The sequence below is a fragment of the Chaetodon auriga genome, chromosome 13 (genome assembly GCF_051107435.1).
Source record: "Chaetodon auriga isolate fChaAug3 chromosome 13, fChaAug3.hap1, whole genome shotgun sequence".
NCBI lineage: Eukaryota > Metazoa > Chordata > Actinopteri > Chaetodontiformes > Chaetodontidae > Chaetodon > Chaetodon auriga.
The window spans coordinates 580,160-602,968 of record NC_135086.1 but is presented as its reverse complement, the minus strand read 5'-3'; the positions used below and the strand labels follow the sequence as shown (position 1 = coordinate 602,968).

The window sequence follows — 22,809 nt, the reverse complement described above, 5'->3', positions numbered from 1 at the left end:
GGAATCTCTTAGCTTACTTTCAACATCCAGAGAGACTGTAGCACAAATGGAGCCTCCCTGGTTGGTGGCCCTGATTTGGTAGACAGTGGAGTCTTCCTCATCAGCCTCAGTGATGACCAGCTGGTGATAGCCTCCCTTGAACTCCTGGATCTTGATCTTCTTTCCATCAGAGTGTATTTCCTTTCCTCGTCTAAACCATTTAATCACAGGCTTGGGCTGTCCTGTTATCTTGCAGACAAGGGTGGCATTGCTCTTGTACTTGACACTCATGTTCCTCAGCTCTTCTTTGAAGGCAGGAGCACGGATCTCAACAGCTGTGGCTGGAACAATGGGAGCAGTTTCCTCGCTGTAGTCACTCTGTCCTCCAAGGTTCTCACACTTCACGCGGAAGATGTACTCAATGCCCTCGGTCAGACGCTTGACAGAGAACACGGTCTGCTTGATTTCATCTGTGGTCACTGCAGTCCATTCACTCCATTCCTTCTTGTCCTTCTTGTGCTTCTTCTCAAGGCAATAGCTCTTGATCTTTGAGCCGCCATCACTTAGTGGAGGCTTCCAGGAAACCACACAAGAGTCCTTGGTGATTCCAGAAACAACTGGCGACAGAGGTGGTGATGGTTTCTCTGTAGACAGGAATATATTTATCAGAGATCAGTTCTTTTGCACAGTGTACGTGAGTGATACTGTGTTTACATTGTTAGTCATTAATTTATGAATTATTTGAAACATCAGTTCATATTGGATTAAATTTACCCAGCTGGCTCTTGATAAGGATAGGTGAAGTGAGCTCCAGTGGTTCACTGTTGCCATAGCGATTCTGGGCGTACACACGGAAGAAGTATCCAGCACTATCAATGAGGTTTGGCACACGGCAAGATATGCCATTAATAGATGATGACACAAGTTCCCACTCGGTGCCCTCCTTGTCCTCACGCTTCTCTACGATGTAGTTGGTGATCATGCAACCTCCATCATCCTTAGGAGGCTTCCAGCTGATGATGACGGAGTTCTTCAGGAGAGCATCCAACACAATGGGACCCTGAGGCATGTCAGGTTTGTCTGTAAATAGAGGTATTTGTTTGATATTAATCATAAATCTAATAATACCACTTTTAAAAATGCATGCTTTGTTGCAGTCACTGCAATAAATTTACATGAACATACCATAAATTTCAACATTGAATGCTGTGTCAGCCCTGCCAAAGTGGTTGTGCAGTCTGATCCTGTATTTGCCTCCGTGGACTCTGCGTTGCACATTCTTGATGATCAGGTGTGTGTAGTGCTCAGTGCTCTCAATGCTGATGTCCTCTGTGTTTTCCAGGGTCTTTGTCCCATGTAGCCACATGATCTTCGGCTGAGGACGGCCAATGTAGACGGCATGGATGCGCAGAGTGGTTCCCAGGCCAGCGTAGTATGTTTCCTTCAGAGGGTAATCGGGATGGAAGGATGAAGCAGCCTCCAACACCAGGATACCTGTAGTCTCGATTTCTCCGGCATCATTGAAAGCCTTGCAGGTGTACTCTCCCTCATCCTCCTGCTGATCGGTCATGATGGACAGGGAGTGGTTGCGGCCATCAGAGCTCATCTCGTACTTGCGGGACTCCACAATCTCCTTGCCGGCATGATACCATTTGATTTCAGGGACAGGTCTGCCAATAATCTGGCACTTCATGACAGCAGGCTGGCCAAGCTTGGCAGTTACCTCATCCATTTCCTTTCTCAGGCTTGGTTTACTTTCAACTGTATATACAAAACACAGTGGTATATTTAGGAAATGTATTATGTTTAGTAATGTTTCACATTAAAGTCACTCTGGGCAAGAAAGTTGAGTAAATGCCTACAAATAATTTTTGTACAGTGTATTTCAGTGTACTCACCACTCAGTTTGGTCTTGATGCAGGTGGCAGTCCTACGAGGTCTACTCATTCCTGTCTCATTTTCAGCAAACACTCTGAACTCGTACTCTGTGGCCTCAGCCAGTCCAGGCACGGTTATCTCCTTTTCCTTTAGCCTTTGCTTGTTGCACTTCTTCCAGGAGCTCTCGATGGACTTCCTGCACTCCACCCAATAGCCCAGAACCTCCTTTCCACCATCACACTCTGGAGCTTGCCAGCGGATGGTGATGAAGTTGTTTGTCACGTTCACTGTGTCAATCTCTCCTGGTTGGCTTGGCTTGTCTGGAAAGGAAGAAAGAAAAAACGAATTAGCTTAATTAACTGTTGTTTTTGTGACTTACTGACACAATAACCACAGTATCATCATTTTTATTCATTCTGGTTGTTGTGAGATTTCACATCTGATTGTCCCATGCCCATTAAAATTCCATCAACTATAATAATTACAATGCTATTAATTATCAGTAATCACATTTCATTAGGAGAGGATACTCACCAAATGGATCCTTGCATGTGACTGGGTCAGACATAGGACCAGCCTCGCTCTCACCAATGTCGTTGATAGCAACAATGCGGAACTGGTAGTCTGCGTCAGGGGTAAGTCCAGGCAGAGTAAACATGGTGGAGGAGATCTTGGTCTGGTGGCGGGACCACATCTCAGCTGACACCACCTTGTACTCAACAAAGTAGCCAGTGATGGCAGAACCACCATCATCCTTTGGTCTGGACCAAGCCAATGCCACAGAGCTCTTCGTGATGTCCATGATCTCTGGTGGGGTGCTTGAGGGTTCGGGGGGACCTGGTTTGAAAAACACAGGTTATTTTCTGAGACATCACTGAATGTCTGTTGTCATGCTGTTCAAAGACACTAAAGACTGAAAAAGATGAGTACTTACAGAGAGGAGTCTTGGGCACCAATGGCTGCTCAGACTTCAGAGAAGAGCTGATGCCAAAGGAATTTTCAGCTGTGACCTTGAAGTGGTACTCTGTCCCCTCCTTCAAGCCCTTGACAACCAGCTGAGTGTCAGTCACTCTAGAGTCCACAGTGTACCAGGCGTTTCTGGCTGCCTCACGTCTTTCTACAATGTAACCCAGGATCTCTGAGCCACCATCGTCAGTGGGCACCTTCCAGGACAGCTTGACAGAGTTGGCCTGGATCTCCTCAAAGACCATTGGTCCCTCTGGAGCATTTGGGCGACCAATGACTTTCACCTTGATTTGGGCTTTTTTCTTGCCAACCTTATTCTCCAGCAGGAGGTTGTACACACCAGAGTCACTCCTCTCAGCTCCCTTGATTACCAGCTCGCTGACGTCCTCTGTGGATGCAATCATGGCCTTAGCGGAAACTGCACCGCCATCCTTTGACCACTTGCAGGCTGGTTGAGGTTTACCCTTAATGGGTACAGAGAGTCTAACCACTCCTCCCTGGCGGACCACATAGACATCTTTGTGCTTGAGCTCCAGCTCATAGTCAGGAGATTCTAGAGAACAATGGTTATTCCATAGTAATTATAAACATACAAATGATCTTAGGGAAGATATAATTAATGTAAACTTTGTGTCCTTACCAAGCATCTCTGTCACAGTGACCGTTCCAGGCACTTCAGCAGGCTCTCCAGAGCCGCCAGCATTGCAGGCCATCACACGGAATTTTAACTCCTCTCCTTGTTGCATGTTAGTCAATGTGTACTCGCAGATTAGAGATGGTGTGGTGTTGCACTTGATCCAGGCCATGGTGCCCACCTTCTGCCTCTCAATCAGGTAACCATCCACCCTTGCGTCTCCCTCTTCATCGGGAGGACTCCAAGCCAGTGACACAGAGGACTTGGTGGTATCGGTGATCCTTGGGTTCTGAGGACAACCAGGTGGATCTGAGAGGGGAAGTGAAGCATGTCAGTATTTCTAGCCACTGCTTCAAAAATGAGTCTGTACTTGCTCCTGTAAGACTTTCAATGCCACCCACTGTAACTATGAATTCTTAGTTTCTATCTATCTAAAAATCATATAAATAATAAAGTTCTCTTACCGATGGGATCTGTTGCCACTGCTGGTTTGGATGGCAGACTTGGTTTGCTCAATCCTCTGGCATTGATAGCAGTGATTCTGTGTTCATATTCCAGGCCCTCTATAAGCTCTGTCGACCTGTATCTGGTCATGGTGATGGGGTTCTTGTTGGCACGCACCCACCTGTCAGACCTGACTTCTTTGCGCTCAATAATGTATCCAGAAACTTCAAGGCCGCCGTCTTCATCAGGTGGATTCCAGGCCACGGTCATACCATCACGAGACACATCGAAGATAGTTGGACGGCCAGGAGGTCCAGGTACACCTGTAGAGGAGAGGAACCATGTTACTATACTTCTGTTGCCATAATTCTGTTTGTATAGTAACACTGACTAACTGTGTAACCTTATTAAAAAAAAATCCAGAAGTCTTACTGTTCAAGCTCCTACAGGTGACGATCTCAGACTGCAAGAATTCTCCAGTGCCGTAACGATTAATGGCAGCCGCACGGAAGACATATTCATCTCCCTCAATCAGGTTCTCAAACTTGAAGGTTGGTCGGCTAACAGAGTCACAGACTGGCACCCAACCAGGTCTGTGAGCATCACGCTGCTCCACCGCATAGCCACTGATCGGGGCTCCCCCATCTCTGACTGGAGGATCCCAGCTACAGGTGACGGTGGTGGCATCAATCTCATCAAATCTGATGGGTCCCTTTGGTTCATCAGGTTTAGCTGGTGAAAGGGCGTTAACGAAATTATTCATTACAGCCAACTTCATTGGCTAAAAGGTAAAGTTAATAAAGTGATTTGATTCCCTGTAATGCTGGCAGTTTAGAAATTAATCAACTTTTCTTTATTGTAACCTGCATTTGCTACATATTGGCAATAATGAAACCAAATGACAAATGGTTTCTTACAGAGGATGATGACCTTGATGACCTCGGTGATTAAACCAACAGCGTTCTTCACCTCCAGGGTGTAGTCACCAGTGTCGTTGATGGTGGTGTCAGACATGGTCAGTTTGGAGAACTTGCCAGTGCTCTTGATCTTGACACGGTCTGTGATTTTCATCTTGTTATCATTGAAGTACCATGAGCAGATGGGAGGAGGCCTGCCAATGATGGGCAGGTCCAGCTCCAAAGTCTTGCCAGCCAGGACATTGACAACCTTCTGAGGAATACTGGAGAAGTCCACCATGGGCATTACTAGAAATGAAAAAGAAAGATAAAAAAATTCTAATTACATCAACAGTTGGTAACTTTGTGGACTGAGCTGTGATGTTACACTAAATATTACAGCTGGGCAGAAAATCTCCAACATATACAGATTTCAGAAAAGCAACCTCTTATTAACTTTAACTCTTTCAAACCATTTATATGCTTTTGCCTAAAATGGTTTTAAAACACATATGACTACAGGAAGCAGTTTTTTTGTGTTTTACCTTTCTGCTCTTGTACAGTGACAGCAGTAACAAGTTCTTTGGGCTCGCTGGCTCCTCTGCTGTTGATTGCTCTGATTCTGAACATATACTGCTCACTCTCATTCAGCTTCTCAATGGTATGCTCAAAGTCTGTGGTCTTCAGTGTGGCCACTTTCATCCACTTGTCAGTGCCGAACCTACAGGCTTCAATGATGTAGCCTGTCAGTCTGCTGCCACCATCATGCTCGGGTTTCTCCCAGCCCAAGGTGACGGTGCTCTTGGTGATGTCGATCACCTCTAGTTTGTGTGGTGGCAGAGGCACCTCACAAACCAGGATGACATCGGGAGTCTCGCAGGGCTCACCGATACCATAGATGTTCTCGGGGAGGACCCGGAAGTAGTAAAGCATACCCTCTATCAGGCCATCGATCTTGAAGGATGTCTTACTGCACTTGGAGGTGACGGTTTTGTAGGCTCTCATAGAGGCCTCACGCCTTTCAATAATGTAGTTGTTGACAGGAGCACCTCCATCCACAGTTGGGGCTTCCCAAGAGATGGTAACAGACTCCTTGGTCAGCTCTTTGATCTTTATTGGTCCAGCTGGTCCAGGAGTATCTAACAATGCAAATACAATTTGTTCAAAATAACATTTCCAACTATATCACATAAAAAAATCAATGGAAAATAAATGGTCTAGTACGAGTAACTTTCAAAGAAAATATTAGTACTGCCCTTTATAATATCTCACAGTTCAATTAAATTCTCATTTTTCTCATTTTCATCAACTTACCATACACCTTGACCAGAATGCTCACTTCTTGTTTCCCAGCTGAGTTCTCAGCCACCAGTGTGTATTTGCCAGCATCATATCGGTGGACCTTATCGATGATGAGCGTGGTGGACGTGTTGGTGACTTCAATAAATCCTCTGTTGTGGAGTTCAACACCAGGCTTACTCCAAGTAAGGGCAGGAATAGGACGACCAGTGACTTTTATGAACAGGCGGAGAGAGCCGCCTGCACGCAGGCAGATGGTCTTCTTCAGGTCATCGTGGAGCTCAAAGTCAGGAGTTTCTGTGTCAGAAAAAGGGATAATGTACATGTATGGCTTTTTACCAGATCACGAAAGACATAATATTTACTTCTTTTTAATCAGCAATAAAAAGGGACATCTTTCTACTGTCTCTGTCAAATCAGTGACTTGCTACACTTTCTATATTTACAATCACTTCATGCTTTTCCAGAGGACTTACCAATTCTCTCCACTGGCTCAGTCTCAGGACATGGTTCACTGAAGTCTCCTGTACCATTGATGTTGATGCCAGCCACTCTGAAGCAGTACTTCTTGCTTGCAGAAAGTCCAGTCACTACATACTCTGTACCACGAAGGGTCTTTTCATGGGCCTTCTTCCATTCTTCTGCTCCAGCTTCCTGCATCTCTAGGATGTAGCCAATCACATCAGCTCCTCCGTCCTCCACAGGGCGGGACCAGGCCAGGCTGATGCTGTCAGCGTGGGTGTCAGTGATACGTGGGATAGAAGGAGGAGCAGGGGTGCCTGAGAGGAGAGATTACAGAATTGAACATCACCAGATTTATCAAGAATTTACTACAGTCTTCATGGACATGGTTATCCAATAATCATTTTACAAAAGATAGAACTAAAGATATTAGATTTATACATTTAAGATCTGCAATCAGATCTTCAGTTGCATCTAATGTTAGGCATTTAGACTTGAACAAACCAGACTTACATGTTGGTACTCTGCAGACAACATACAGAGAAACCTCACTGGCTTCACTCTCTCCAGCCTTGTTGATGGCTGTCACTCTGAACTGGTAGATGTTGCCTTCAGTCAAACCGGACACCTTCATTGTGGTGTCCAGATGAGCTCCATCCCTGTTCACCTTCACCCAGCGGGCACTCTTTCTTTCCCGCCTCTCCACCAGGTAATGGATTAATGGGCTACCACCATCACTCTCTGGTTTTAGCCACTCAATCGTGGCAAAGTCCTTTCCTGACGCAAGGATCTCTGGAGCACTGGGAGGAGTTGGCACCGCTGGAGAAATGGGAGGTAATTCAGGGTTAGAGGTTGTGAGGATTTAACTTTTTAAAGCTTTTTTCAAATTTTTTCAAATTTTTAAAACTAATAGTTTGCAACCAGGTATAGTCTCAGGGCTCTTGCGCAGATTTGTCTTGCTTTCATGTTACTGTGATCCTTGTTTAAAAATAGAAGAGCAGGATCTGTCTGGCTTTTGAGGTTTTTGGAATATTACATTTTTAAAGCATATTTCACAATGATTGGACTGTTGCACTTACTGAAAGTGTTCCTGGCAACCATGGGCTCTGACTGGAGGCAGACTCCAGCTCCATACTTGTTGACTCCCCGGACTCTGAACAGGTACTCTGTGTTCTTGAACAGCCTGGTGATGTTGCAGGTCAACTCCTTGCACTCTGCGTGCATGATGACCCAGTTGAGTCTGTTGGTGTCACGCCTCTCTACGATGTAGTGGGAGACCTCGTCGCCGCCGTCCTCGAGAGGAGGCTTCCAGCTCAGTGTGCATGACTCCTCTGTGATCTTACTGATCTCAATGCTGCCTTCACATACTCCAGGGGTATCTGGACAAAAAAAATAAAATAAAATAAAATAAATCACTTTGGAAAACCATGACAAATTAATACTAATATAATAATAATATAATCTGCAATGGATGAAACTGCTTGAAATACTTGAAAACAAAACACTCTCACTTACCAAGCACTTTGACGTTGACCTCAGCAGTCTTGGTTCCGCTTACGTTCCTGACTGTGAGGATGTACTTTCCTGTGTCATCTCTGTCACAGAACTTGATGATGGCCATGGCCCTGGTGGGGGTATACTGCAGGTGGTACTTTTCACACAACTCCAGCTCTTTGTTGCCCTTGGACCAGGAAGCCTTGGGGTCAGGCCTGCCTCCCACTGCAGCATCTAGAACAAGGTCTGAACCAGCTCTGACCATCACGGTTTCAGACAGGAGTTTACTATCCAGCTGGGCTTTTGGTGGTTCTGGTGGGAGGACAAAAGAAACATGATTCTCAAACAATTTATTGATAGGACTCCTTTACTGGGACTGTAATATACTGTATACACACTGAAACAAATAAAAAATAGAGTAAAAAAATGACAGTTTCATCTCACAGTCATAAGTTTATTTAAGAATCGTTAAAGTCATAAGTGTGAAAATGTGCTTTATCTGTGGTACTGTATCACAATCACAGATATCAGTGCTTACCGAAGTCGGTCTTACACTGCACAGAGCCAGTGGACTCTGATGCCTTGCTGAAGACCTGGTTGGCATTCTTGGCGATGACTCTGAACTCATAAGGTTCCCCCTCTCCCAAGGCAGTAACAGTGTAGAAAGTGTCTGTAACATTGGTGTAGTTGCACTTGAGCCAGCGACCCTCACCGGCCAAAGTGTATGGCTTACGCTCAATAATGTAGCCCGCAATGGGACTGCCACCGTCATTCAGTGGAGCTGACCATTTGAGGGAGACAGTGGTTCTTGTAACATTTGTGACTTCTGGCTTACTTGGTGGATCTAAAAGGCACATCAAAATTCCATCAGACATGTTGAAGCACTGGAGAATTAACTGAAAAATCACTACATATTGTGATCCTACAATGTGTTAAAACTCACCAACTGGGTTTTGAGCAACTGCTCCCTTGGAGGCCTCACTGGCTTTGCTCAGCCCAGCACTGTTCATGGCATAAACCCGGAACTGATATTCCAGGCCTTCGACCAGACCCTCCACCTTGTAATAGCACTCAAAGCAAGGGATCTTGTTCTCTCTCACCCACAGAATATTATTCCTCTCCTTCTTCTCAATCCAGTAGCCAGTCACCTTGCTCCCACCATCATGATATGGCTCCTCCCATTTAATGGTCATTGTGTTAGCAGAGATATTGAAGACTGAAGGCTTTGTTGGTGGGCCAGGAGGTGCTGTGATCAAAAAATTAGATTTTGTTGTTGAGCACATTCAACTGAGTTCTAGCTTGATTTAGTAGAAGACATTTTCACATACATTAACAGTCTATGAAATGCTCAAACACTTCTGTTCTTTGTTATTCATAAGTTAAATCAGTGAATAGGTTGAAAAGTGAGTAGTACTTACTGAAAGGATGCTCTGCAACAATAGTTTCAGACTCGGTGTGCTTGCTGACACCAAATCTATTCTCGGCAGAGACCCTGAATGTGTACTGCATGTACTTGGTCAGGTGACTGACGTGCAGAGATGTGCGTTTTACACTGGAGTTGATCAGCTGCCAGGCAGTGGAGCCAGATTCACGCTTCTCTACAATGTAGTTTGTGATATCAGTGCCACCATCATCCTCTGGTGGTTGCCAGTCAAGGACACAGGACTCAGAGGTGATGGATGAGATTTCAATGGGTCCGGTTGGAGGACTGGGTCTACCTATGACATTAACTTCAATAGTGAAGGTCCTGGTTCCTGCCACATTCTCCAGAGTCAGGTAGTATTTACCACCATCTCCTCTCATGGCCTCCTTAACTGAGATGCTGGTTCTGTCCTTAGCTACTTTGATGCATACTCTGTCCGAGTTCTTCAGCCTCATCTCCTCCAGCTTCCAAGTGACCTTAGGAGAAGGTCTACCACTGATGGGAATGTCAATGGTGAAGGTACTGCCAGACCTGCTTGTGACTAGCTGGTTGGTGATCTCGCTGAGGTCAGCAGCAGGTTCAATGTGAGGCTCTTTGACAAGTACAGGAGCTATAGTTTCCCTTGGCTTGCTGTAGCCAGATTCATTCTTAGCCATCACACGGAAGTCATACTCATCACCCTTGTTGAGCTTTTCAATCACATGGGTGAGATTCTTGGTGTGGCCAACCACCATCCATTTGTCTGTACCCTTTGGCTTAGCTTCAATGACATAACATTGGATGCGGCTACCACCATCATGCTCTGGTTTCAGCCACCCCAGTGACACAGAGTTATCTGTGGTGTCCAGGATGTCCAGTCTCTTTGGAGATGCTGGTTCTGCAGTGGCAATCACAGGTTCAGTCAGCTCAAATGCCTCACCCAACCCATGCTGGTTCTCGGCTGAGACCCTGAAGAAGTATGGCACTCCTTCCAGCAGGTCCTGGATCTTCAGGATACGCTGCGTGCACTTGCCACCAGACTCCTGCCAAGTGCGGCGGCTAGCCTCACGTCTCTCAACAACATAGTGATGGAGTCGGGCTCCACCATCGTTTAGAGGAGGCTCCCAGGTAAGTGTCACAGAGCCTCTGGATACCTCCTTGAAGACAACAGCCTGAGGAGGTCCAGGAGTGTCCAACACCTTTACAGTGAATGTAATGGCCTTGCTGCCACTAGCGTTCTCCAGGTTAACAGTGTATTTGCCTGTATCATTTCTTGAGCAGTTTTCAATACTTAGAGAAGTGTAGCCATCTGTAGTTGTGATCTCTGACATGACACCCAGCTGTCCTTCTTCCTTCACCCAGGTGGCAGTGGGAATTGGCTTTCCTCTGAAGTAGATGCCCAGGCAGACTGAACCTCCAGCCTTGACAATGTGTGTCTGCTTGAAGGCGGCATCAATATCCACCTGTGGTGGTGTTAGCCTGTCTACAGCCTGAGCAGGCTCTGAGATTTCCCTGTCCTCACCTCTACCTACATGATTGACAGCTGCTACCCGGAACTTGTACTCAGCTCCTGTCTGTAGACCCATTACCACATAATTTGTTTCTTCAACCAGCTGGTCATTTACTCTCTTCCATTCTGTCTCTTCACCCTTCACCATCTCGATAATGTAGCCCAGGATGTCCATGCCTCCATCGTCCACAGGCTTGGTCCATTCCAGGCTGATGGAGGTGTTGGTGGAGTCTGACACACAGATCACAGATGGAGCACAAGGAATATCCTTTGGCTCAGCAGCTTTGATAGGCATAGAGATGTTGCTTGGAGCTCCAACACCAGCATCATTCACAGCCATCACACGGAACTCATATTCCATATCCTCTGTCAGGTGGAGCACCTTGTGAGCACATTCAACAATGGGCTTCTTGGTAATCACCTTGTAGAACCGGACAGTCTTCTTTTCTCGTTTCTCCAGGATGTAATACTGAATTGGGTTTCCACCGTCAGATGTTGGAGGAGTCCAAGACAGGGTGATGCTCTCTCCTGTCACCTCAGTAGCATCAGGAGTACCTGGAGCATCAGGAGTAGCTGAGGGGAACAATTTTGATAGGTAAGTGCAATGTCTGCATTGCCAAAATATTTAAAAAAAAACAAAACAAAAAAAACATATAAATCAATTTTTTCTGCAAAAAGAAAGAGCTTTTCCGATTGCCCACTTACTGTATTGAAGCTGTGCAATGACAGGGCTAGATTCTAAAGGTCTGCCAACTCCAAACTTGTTAACAGCAGAGACTCTGAACTGGTACTCATTGGTCTTGATGAGCTTTGTTGCATTGAAAGTGCACTCTTTACATTCATCAGACACCAAGGCCCATGAGATCTTGGAGGTCTCACGCTTCTCAATGATGAAATGCGTAATCTCGGAGCAGCCATCATTCTCTGGCGGGTTCCAAGACAGAGTGCACTTGCCCTCTGAAATGTGGCTGAAAGTGATGGGTCCTACTGGCTCCCCAGGTGTGTCTGTATCATGCAGGTGGGTGAGATTGAAGTTAGAATATGAATAAATAAATACAGTAGCATAAACAGCTACACTGTAATATAAACAGAAAAGGTCAAAACTGTGTACCTTGGACTTGAACAAGGATATTCTCTTTCTTGATTCCAGATCCATTGGTAGCCTCCACGGTGTAGAGGCCACGGTGTGTACGATCAGCGTCCCTGACAAATAGGGTGCTAGATCCAGCTATGTTGATAATGTCCATCATCTTTTTGGTAATCTCCACACCATCTCTGTACCAGACAACCTTGGGAACAGGTCGTCCGGTGATGGTCACCTTCAGCCTGATGTTGTCTCCTGCCTTGACTGTCAAACCCTCGAAGTACTCTGGGCCAAACTCAATATTTGGAGAGGCTGGTGTTGAGAAACAGAGATATTAGTTTCGAGAAGCTTTACTGCTTTACTGAGCTTTAAAGATTTTCCAGAAAGATGATCTGAGGGGTATGGTTTTCACTGCCTATTACTTTTACTCAGTGATCACTTAGCAACAAATCTGCTACATTATTTACCCATTCCTCCTGAGGTTCAATATTAAAACCCTCTTGTCATTTGCCTCCTGCCATTACTCACCGTTCTCACTTCTGACTGCAATCAAGCCAGAGGAATTGGAAGGAGGACTGACAACACCAATGGCATTTCTGGCAATCACTCTGAACTCGTATCGCTCATTTGTTGCCAACCCAGTGACAGTGTACTGGCACTCATGTACATCAGTCAAGTTGGCCTTGAACCAGCGGCCATGTCCTTGACGTTTCTCAATGTTGTAGCCAGCAATCTTGCTACCACCATCACGTTTGGGTGCCTCCCATTTCAGTGTCACTGAGTCACTAGTCACATCAGTGTAGTCAGGCTGTCCAGGGGGATCTGAAAGACATGAGATACATCTTTTAACTTTGTTTCGTTTGACTTAACCACTTAAGTGGCTTCATTCTAACTGCATGTTATTCCAGTTTTAGAGCAGGAAATTATTTTGTTAGCTTATTATAGTTCCAATATGTAATGTATTTGTCCAAATCAGCACTCACCAACAGGACTAACAGCCATAGTTGGCTTGCTCTCATCACTCATTCGACTGAAGCCAGCATCATTCTGGGCGTAGACTCTGAAGGAATACTCAAGACCTTCAATTAGTTCTAGGATCCTGTAGTCTGTTTCTTTGATCAGCACAGTGTTCACCTTTTGCCACATGATGCTGTTCTTTTCCTTCTTCTCAACATGGAAACCCTGGATGGGGGTACCACCATCATAGATGGGCTGCTCCCACTGGATGGTCATTCCATCGTTGGTAACATTGTACACGACAGGCTTGCCCGGTGGGCCTGGAGGCCTGAACTGGTGCTTTGCAATGACCATCTGGGAGACCAGAGGCTCACTGACACCATATCTGTTCTCAGCACACACTCTAAACTGGTACTGGGCACCCTTGATCAGGTTGGGGACCTTGAACTGAGTATCCTGTACACTGGAGCAGGCCATCTTCCAGTCAGGCTGGGAGGTGTCACGCTTCTCCACAGTATAGCAGGTGATGTTTCCACCGCCATCATCATTAGGTTCATCCCAGGAGATCATGATGCTTTCAGCTCTAACTTCATCCAGGCGGATGGGTCCAACAGGCTTTGATGGTGGTCCAAGTGTGATGACATGGATGTGGAAGGATCTTCTGTTGACCTTATTGTCAAGGGTCAGGGTGTATTTACCTTCATTCTCCTTCTTCACATTCTTAATCATTAAAGTGGCTTTGTTTTCTGTCTTCTTGAAGCGGACTTGGTCACTCTCCTTTAGAGGCAGGTTGTCCTTCAGCCACAGAACAGATGGTTTGGGTTTACCCTTGTATGGCAACTCGATGTGCACATTGTGACCCAGGCGAACACTTATGCTGCCATCTGGGTACTCTGCAAGGTTTGCCTCAGGTGTTATAATGTAGTCAATGACCTTGATAGGCCCAATCTCAACAAAGTCACCCTGCCCCTTCTCATTTCTGGCAGCAACTCTGAAGAACACGTCTGAGTGCTCCTTGAGTTTCTTGACCTCAAACTCACACTGTCTGCTGGTTCCTCCTAATGACCATTCCTCATCCTTGAGCTTCTTCTCAATGATGTAGTCAGAGATGATGCTGCCGCCATCATAATCAGGCTTCAGCCACTGCAGAGTGACAGAAGTCTTGGATGAATCCTTCATAGAAACCTCCTTGACTGGTCCTGGAGTCTCTGTAGCCTTCACAGACTCAAGTGTTTCACACGGATCACCAACACCGTTCTCATTCTCTGCTAACACCCGGAAGAAGAAGGATGTCTTCTCAGAGAGATCTTCAATGGTATATGTGGTGTCTGTGCATTTGCTTGTTACGGCAGAATAGGATCTCTTGGAGGAGTCTCTCTTCTCCACAATGTAGTTTGTGATCTCAGCACCACCGTCAAGGAGTGGAGGCTCCCAACATAGGGTAACTTTTCCACGAGTCACGTCCTTCAGGACCAGATTCCTGCACTGAGCTGGAGTATCCTGGACTTTCACAGACAGCGTCAATGTCTTGGGCTCTCCCACACCATTCTCTATCTTTACTGTGTACTTTCCAGTTTCAAGCCTGGTGACCTCACGCATAACAAGGACTGTGGTAGTATCTGAGTGGTGGAACTCATATTTAGGATCACGATCGATGCATTCTTCTCCCTTGCTCCATGAAGCAGTGGGAGCAGGTCTGCCCTTCAGAGGAACAGTCAGCTCCACATCCTTGCCAGCTTTCACAATGTAGTGAGTTCTCATGGCCACATCTGAGTCAATCTGGGCCTCCTCTGTGAAAATCATGAAAAATATTCAAAGTCACACAGAGACTGCTGTATGTTAGCAACATAACAAAACAAAACATGCGTGTTTTAAATTGAACACACTTCACATTTTTCATATCAGTGATTAATTTACCCAGGATGTCTTTAGCCTGCACAGGCTCAGTCATCTCCAGAGGCTCTCCATGGCCAGCACAGTTGACAGCAGAGACTCTGAAGAAGTAATTGACATCTGGTTTTAAGTGGTGAACTGTGTACTCTGTTGTCTTGACCTCTCCCTTTGAGGTAATCACAGCCCATTCTTGCTCTCCCTCAACAAGCTTCTCCACTATGTAGCTGGTGACCTCACTGCCTCCATCCCATTCTGGCTTGGACCAGCCCAAGGTGATGGATGTCTTGGTGGAGTCCACCACCTTCAGCTTGCAAGGCTCATCTGGTGGATCTGTACGTAAAATGTATTTTGTTAGATGGGGGTGTATGTTTATCTTCTTTTTGTTGGAAATCTGTGAGTGTTAAACAACTTACCAACTGGGTCAGCAGCCTTGTAGTAGTCTGATACATCAGAGAATGGTCCCTCTCCAGCCTTGTTAATGGCACAGATACGATATTGGTAATCATTTCCTTCTGTCAGATGATAGACGGTCTGTTTGATATCAGTGACAGGGTCTTTGTAAACTCTGATCCAGCGCAAGCTCTTCTTGTCGCGTCTCTCCAGGTAGTAGCCTGTCACGGCGCTACCTCCGTCTACACCTGGTTTATCCCATTCTACCACCATGGTGGACTTGGTTATGGTATTTACCTCAGGAGTACGAGGCTGCCCAGGAGTTACTGTAGAAATTTATAACAAACATGTTAAGAAAATGCAAATGATAACATGAAAAACTATTTTGATTTTGATGTTCCTTTTTTTTCTCATGAAAGCAAGGAATTTGTAAAAATGATAATAATAATATAATAAATACAAGGGATAATTGTTACAGAGTAATTATATTGGTAATACCTAAACAAGAAAAAATAATGTATTCACATGAAGAATCATAGTCACAACACTCTACAGCCCAAAACCTACCAAAGGCATTCTTAGCGATGACAGGCTCAGACTCCAGTGGCTCTCCAATTCCATACTTATTAACACCCATTACACGGAACGCATACTCATTTCCGCGCAGCAGTTTGCCAATGGTTATGTGTGTCTGCTCGTGCTTGTCTGAAACTGTTGACCAGACCACTCGACTGGTTTCACGCCTCTCAACAATGTAGTGGGTCACCTTGGAACCTCCCTGGTCAGACTCAGGCACAGGCTGCCAACTAAAGATGATCTTGTCTGCTGTGATGGAGTTGAAGTTAATGATGCCAGCTGGGGGTCCAGATTTGTCTAAGTAGAGGTAAAAAAGAAAAAGAAAAAGAAAAAAAAAGGAAGAGCATATGAACATTAAATAGAGGGGTGGTGGAAGATTATAGTAAATAAGTGCATCTCCATTTAAACTGATCAGGAATTCAGAATTATGAAAGTATGAAGGGGTGGGGCAAGAATTTCTAAATACCTAAGATTTCAAGCCTGATGGTTGCAGATGCTGAGCCGAGAACATTCTTGATCCTGATCTCATATGAGCCTGTGTGAATGCGAGCTGCATCTTTGATCAGAACAGCAGAAGAGTCAGTTGTGTTTTCAACAGACATGGTAGAGGTTGCAACCAGCTCTTTTCCATCCTTGAGCCACTCGATGTTTGGCAGAGGCTTGGCAATGATTCCGACTCTAAGCTTAACTGAAGTGCCAGCTTTGTACTGAACCACATCCAGATACTCTGGAGGAAGGTCAATGGCTGGGGCACCTGTGGGACACAATATGGTAATATAAGTAAAGTAGTACTAAATCCAATAATAGTAAACAAAACATGTCACCATAGATATAAATCCAAAAACTCACCACATGCATCCACACAAGTGACTGGGCCAGCAATGAGAGATGGGTTACTGACAGACCCAACAGCATTCTTGGCATACACTCTGAACTCATAAGACTCATCCTGGCTCAGTCCAGATACAGTGAAGCCCAGTTCAATTATGTTTGTGAAGTTGGCCTTCACCCATCTGCCACTGGCAGCTTCCCTCCTCTCCACACTGTAGCCAGTAATCTTGCTGCCACCATCATAAGGAGGCCTCTGCCAAGCCAGGCTGACTGAGTTCTTGGTGACTTCTGTGATACGAACATTTGCTGGGGGCTCTGTAATATTAAAGTGACAAAGATGTTATTTTAATTAAACAACAGGTAAGAGGCTGTGGGTCCCCTTATAAATGGAGACAATTAGAAATACTTACCACAGGCATCAATGGCAAGCACCTCTTCAGAAGTCTTGCTCATCTTTCCAATACCGGCAGCATTTTCAGCTGCCACTTTGAATTCATAGATGAGGCCAGGGCAGATGTTCGTGACACGCCACTGGTTTCCTGAGATGGCTGTCTTATTGACCTTCTGCCAGAGGATGCTGCTCCTCTCTTTCATCTGGAGATGATATCCAATTACAGGGTTTCCACCATCATTGACGGGTTCATTCCAGCAAACTGTCAGGCTCTCTCTAGATACAAAGCTGAGCCATGGTGTGGATGGAGGTCCAGGGATGGCTGTAATGTACAGCATTCATATTAGTATTCAGAGTGATTCATAATGCGTGATACAAAATTAATGTTAGAACAAAAAGATTATTTTCCTCCACATAGTATATCAGTTTATTGACTTACTGTATGGAAGCTTTATCATGACTGGCTTGCTGTCAATGTGGTCGCTGACACCATAACGATTCTCAGCCTTGATTCTGAACTGATACTCCTCTCCCTTGGTCAACTTAGTCACCTTGATCGAGCTTCTTGCAATGCTAGTTGACACCTCTGCCCAGGTAGGAGTACTAGTTTCACGTTTCAGAACAATGTAGTTAGTAACAGGACTGCCACCATCATACTCTGGGGGAGCCCATTTCAGACATACTGTGGTCTCTCCAACCTCTCCAATCTCGACTGGACCAACAGGAGGTCCGGGTCTGTCCAGTACAACAAAAATAATGAAGATCTTGGTGGTGCCTCCTACATTTGAGGCGGTGACTTCATACTTGCCAGCATCACTGGAAATACTCTCATTTAAGGTGATGATTAAACTGTCTGGAGTTACTTCTGTTAGCAGCCTCTTGGATCCTTTGATGACAACATTGTTCTTGGACACAGTCACTTTAGGCATGGGCTTGCCAGTGAGAGGAATCTCAAAGGTTAGGTTGGATCCTGCTCTCACATAAACTGTATTCTTGGGGTAGTTCTTCAGGTCAAACTCTGGAGCCTCTGTTGAAAAAATAAGACAGCAATGAGATAAGTAATGTCACCTTAATGTTTCATGTTTTTTAATTGTTTTAAATTATTTATTATGTGATGTTATGGATGGAATCCTGTTTCATAGGGACAAAAAACTCAATATTAATTACATAACTAATATCACAATGCAGAAGTAAACCCAGAGATAATACCGTGTATTTCCTTGACAATAACAGGTACAATCATCTCCTTTGGTTCACTAAGTCCAGCATGGTTCTCAGCCCGGACTCTGAAGAAATACTCAGCACCCTCCCTCAGGCTCTTGATGGTGTGCATCATGGTCCTCACAGTGGCACACTTCACCCACTTGGTCTGTCCCTTCTCCATGGCATCAATAACATAACCAGTGACTCTGCTACCACCATCGTATTCTGGTCTTGTCCAGGCAATTGTAATGGTGTCCTTGGTAACATTTGCAACTCCAAGTTTCATGGGTGGACTTGGTACCTCTGTAATAGACAGTGGGATATTTTATTATGCACATTTTATCAAAATGATAATTGTTATATAAAATCAACTTAACAGCTATTGCATTTAAAAACTGCCAGTTCATATGTTACCTGTAATCTTTGTTCCACCCTTGGCTTCTTGAGGTACTCCAACTCCATGCTCATTTTCTCCAATAACTCTGAAGTAATAGATGGCTCCCTCCTGCAAGTCTTCCACCTTGTAAGTCATTGTGTGGCAGTTGCTGGTCACAGACACCCAGGCCTTCTTGCTGGCCTCACGTTTTTCAACATGGTAGGCCTTCACTGGGTCACCGCCATCATTTTCTGGAGCTTCCCAAGTGAGGGTTGCAGAATCCCTGGTCACTGCTGAAACTATAACATTGACAGGGGGTCCAGGAGAGTCAAGCACCTTGACAACCATGGGCAATGTTGTTTTTCCCAGTGGTGACTCAATAGTTACGCAGTACTCTCCGGAGTCATTTCTAGTAGACTTGTCAATTGTCAGGGAAGTACTGGATTCTGTTGAGTCAATGGTTCCTCTGACCTTCAGATCAACACCTTCCTTGGCCCATGCCACTGATGGCACAGGTTTTCCCTTGAATGGTACATTGAGAGTAAATGCTGTGCCATGCTTAACAATATGTACTTTACGCATCTCAAGGTCAACATCAAATGATGGCTGTGCAGTTCTGTCCAGTGCTGCAGCTGCATCTGAATATGGGCTACGCACACTGCTACCAACTTTGTTTACTGCCTTGACACAGAATTCATATTCTGCACCTGTCTTTAGTCCTGTGATTGTGAACTCCAAGCTCTTGGTAATGGGGATAGCTTCAATCCATCGTGCTAGTTCTTCAGGGGATTCCTCTACTTCCTCTTCCTCCTCCTCCTCATATTCTTCCTCTTCTCCCTCAACCTCTGGCTCTGGTATGTGAATGTAATCTCTGTATTCTACACTGTATCCAAGGATAGCAGTACCACCATCATTTGTTGGTGGTTTCCAGGCAATGGACACGCTGTCCTTGGCTGAACTGACAATCTTTGGCTTGGTTGGGCGTGAAGGAACAACCAGAGGATCTACTGCTCTGAATGTTGCAGAGGGTTCACTTGGAGGACTTAAACCAGCAGCATTTTCGGCATAGACTCTGAAGTCATACTCACAGCCCTTGCGCAGTTTGTTTGCTACTGTGGTACATTCAACAACTGGATCTCTGTTTACACGAACCCAGCGCATACCTGTCTTCTCACGGCGCTCAATCACATATCCAGTGATGGGGCTGCCTCCGTCACCGGCTGGCTTGCACCAGGTAAGGGTCATTGAATCTCCAGATATATCAGTGACGTCAACGCTAGTTGGAGCAGTGGCAAAAGTGTATGGATCTGTAATCTTTACAGCATCACTCTCCAAAGCCTCACCAAGTCCATGTTTGTTGACAGCCAAAACCCTGAAGATATATTCATTGCCCTTGAGAAGTCCTGTGACTTTGAAGTATGTTTTTGTGATGTCTCCCTTCACCAGTGTCCATGCCAAGCGGCTGGTCTCACGCTTCTCGACGACATAATGTGTAATGTCAGCACCACCAGTCTCCTGGGGAGGGCCCCATGACAGAGTGCACTCCTCAGCTGTGAGACCTGTGATCTGCAGAGGTCCTGCTGAGGGTCCTGGCTTATCTAGAATCACACAATTTATTGGCATGGTAACTTTTCCAACAATATTCTGTAGTGTCAGGGCATACTGTCCAGAATCTCTTCTGATGCAATCCTTCACAATCACAAAAGTGCTGGTATCTGTTGAAACAATCTGGATTCTGGCTCTCAGCTCAATTTCCTTGCCATCCTTAGTCCAGGAAATAACAGGGGCTGGATGTCCAGCAAGGTCAGCATTAATCTTCAGAGCTTCTCCTGCTTTCACAAAAACTGTCTCTCTGAACTTGACATCCATCATGATGCGTGGTGGATCCACATCATCCTTGACCGTAATGGGGCCAGTGTTGTCAGATGCTTCACTGAACAGTCCAGCTGCATTCTTAGCAATGACACGGAAGTCATACTGGCTGCTCTCTGTAAGGCCTGTCACATCATAGTGAGTCTCAGGCACATTGGTGAAGTTGCACCTTGTCCAGCGTCCTTCAGGAAGGTCTCTGCGCTCAATGATGTAGCCAGAAACCTTGGCTCCACCATCATACTCTGGTTTATCCCAAGACAAGGAGACAGATGTTCTGGTAACAGCAGTAACCACAGGTGTGCCTGGAGGGTCACATGGATCTCTGGCTGCTACACCTTCACAGGCCTTGCTACATTTACCAATACCAGCGATATTTTCAGCATAGACACGGTATTCATATATCATGCCCTCTTCAATTCCATTGACTTTGTATTCTGTATCTTTGATCATTCCTCTGTTCATCTTTGTCCAAAGAATGCTAGAACGCTCTTTCCTCTCCAGATGATAACCTACAACAGGACTACCTCCATCATTGACTGGTTCATTCCAAGTCACCAACATATAAGACTTAGTGGCCAGCTTCACTATGGGTGTAGAAGGAGGTCCAGGTTGTTTGAAGTTATACTGAGCAGTGATTCCAGGTGAATCCAGATATGTACTCTTTCCATAACGGTTGACTGCATAGATACGGAATTGGTACTCTGCCCCATGTGTTAGGCGGCATGCCTTGAAAGATGTTCTGGCAACATTACTTGCTACCATCTGCCATTCCTGTGTGTTTGTATCTCTTTTCTCTACAATATAGTTACTGATGGAGCAGCCACCATCATAATCTGGTGGAGACCAAGACAACGTGATACTATCTGAGGTCACAGCATCTACCTTGATACCTTTAGGTGGACCTGGTTTATCAAGGACAACAACTCCAATATCTGCTGTGACAGTTCCTGCTGTGTTAGCCAGAGTGATCTCATACTTGCCAACATGTTCTCTGCTAGCCTCTTTGATGATAACTTTGGATGAGGTTGCAGTGTTTAAGATGGTCACTGATGATGTTTGCTTCAAAGGAAGGCTATCCTTCTTCCAGGATACAACAGGCTTTGGCCTGCCTCTTACTGGAACCTCAAGAGTGAGGTCACCTCCAGCCTTCACACTGTATGTGGTAAATAGTAAGTTGGTGGATGGTTCAATTGCAACATCCTTTGCAACCACAGGTAAGCCAAGATCCTTTGGCTCACTCTTTCCTTTCTCATTGATTGCAACAACTCTGAATAAATAGGCTTCATTGGGGGTCAGATTAGGAATAGTTGCTTCAAGTACCTTAACTGTGCATGCTGTGCCCCATTTATCTCCACTTTTAGGCTTGAACTCTACATTATAGCACATTACTTTGCTGCCTCCATCATGAGCAGGTTTGTCCCATGCCAGTGACACACTGTTCTTTGTCAAATCTACAAGGGTAACTTTGCTTGGTGGCAGAGGTACCTCAGACACTTTGACTTCTTTGGTTTCAACCATCTGTCCTTGGCCATATTCATTAACAGCATAGACTCTGAACAAGAAAATGCCACCCTCAGGCAGATCTTCAATCTTGAATGAGTTGACCGTGCAGTTGCTGGTGACAGTAGTATAGGCCTTCCTGACAGACTCTCTCTTCTCTACAATGTAGTTTGTTATTTTAGAACCACCATCAGTGAGGGGAGTGTCCCAGGCAAGAGTGACTGAGTCCTTCTTGAGCTCCTTTACAGCAAAGTTTTGTGGCGCACTTGGTGTATCCAAGATTCTCACTGCAACAGTAGCAGATTTTGCACCACTGCTATTCTCCAGTGTTAGTGAATATTTGCCACTGTCAAAGCGGTTAACATTGTCAATTACAAGCATGGTGTATGAACTGGAAGTGTCAATTGCAGCACGTTCTGTTAGTGTACCCTCAACTTTTTCCCATTTCACAGCAGGCTCAGGCCTTCCCCTGATGGTGACAAACAGACGCAGAGTTCCACCAGCACGAACAGATACCACCTTTCTGAGCTCAGCATCCAACTCTATCTCTGGTGCTTCTACCCTGTCAGAAGTAACCACAGTGCTGTGGACATTAGCAGCCTCCCCCACTCCCTCGGAATTGATAGCACAGACACGGAACTGGTACTCTCCACCCTCCTTCAAGTCTGTGATAGTGAGTTTAGTGGCTTGAATACCAGTGGGTGGAGTGCACATAGTCCATTCTTTTTCAGCGGGTATCTCTACTGTTGGTGCTACTTCTGCCTCTTCTGTC

General features: G+C 45.4%; 1 protein-coding gene across 1 annotated transcript in view; it reads right to left on the bottom strand.

Moving 5' to 3' along the window:
• LOC143330076 (titin-like) overlaps window positions 1-22,809 on the bottom strand; it is a 182,704-nt gene that overhangs the window by 9,386 nt on the left and 150,509 nt on the right. The window contains exons 180-212 of the mRNA XM_076746252.1: window positions 19,525-22,771; window positions 18,704-19,440; window positions 18,296-18,592; window positions 17,526-18,113; window positions 17,106-17,408; window positions 16,714-17,010; window positions 16,331-16,618; window positions 15,856-16,161; window positions 15,312-15,614; window positions 14,923-15,228; window positions 13,032-14,795; window positions 12,577-12,870; window positions 12,076-12,360; window positions 11,670-11,969; window positions 9,471-11,537; window positions 8,996-9,298; window positions 8,591-8,896; window positions 8,074-8,364; window positions 7,638-7,937; window positions 7,072-7,377; window positions 6,573-6,875; window positions 6,112-6,393; window positions 5,343-5,936; window positions 4,819-5,106; window positions 4,334-4,633; window positions 3,922-4,224; window positions 3,464-3,766; window positions 2,792-3,376; window positions 2,392-2,694; window positions 1,878-2,177; window positions 1,165-1,740; window positions 754-1,059; window positions 18-623 (exon numbers count right to left, since the gene is read on the bottom strand). Of these exons, the coding sequence (XP_076602367.1) occupies window positions 18-623; window positions 754-1,059; window positions 1,165-1,740; window positions 1,878-2,177; window positions 2,392-2,694; window positions 2,792-3,376; window positions 3,464-3,766; window positions 3,922-4,224; window positions 4,334-4,633; window positions 4,819-5,106; window positions 5,343-5,936; window positions 6,112-6,393; window positions 6,573-6,875; window positions 7,072-7,377; window positions 7,638-7,937; window positions 8,074-8,364; window positions 8,591-8,896; window positions 8,996-9,298; window positions 9,471-11,537; window positions 11,670-11,969; window positions 12,076-12,360; window positions 12,577-12,870; window positions 13,032-14,795; window positions 14,923-15,228; window positions 15,312-15,614; window positions 15,856-16,161; window positions 16,331-16,618; window positions 16,714-17,010; window positions 17,106-17,408; window positions 17,526-18,113; window positions 18,296-18,592; window positions 18,704-19,440; window positions 19,525-22,771 (17,937 nt within the window). The remainder of the gene's footprint in view (window positions 1-17; window positions 624-753; window positions 1,060-1,164; window positions 1,741-1,877; window positions 2,178-2,391; window positions 2,695-2,791; window positions 3,377-3,463; window positions 3,767-3,921; window positions 4,225-4,333; window positions 4,634-4,818; window positions 5,107-5,342; window positions 5,937-6,111; window positions 6,394-6,572; window positions 6,876-7,071; window positions 7,378-7,637; window positions 7,938-8,073; window positions 8,365-8,590; window positions 8,897-8,995; window positions 9,299-9,470; window positions 11,538-11,669; window positions 11,970-12,075; window positions 12,361-12,576; window positions 12,871-13,031; window positions 14,796-14,922; window positions 15,229-15,311; window positions 15,615-15,855; window positions 16,162-16,330; window positions 16,619-16,713; window positions 17,011-17,105; window positions 17,409-17,525; window positions 18,114-18,295; window positions 18,593-18,703; window positions 19,441-19,524; window positions 22,772-22,809) is intronic.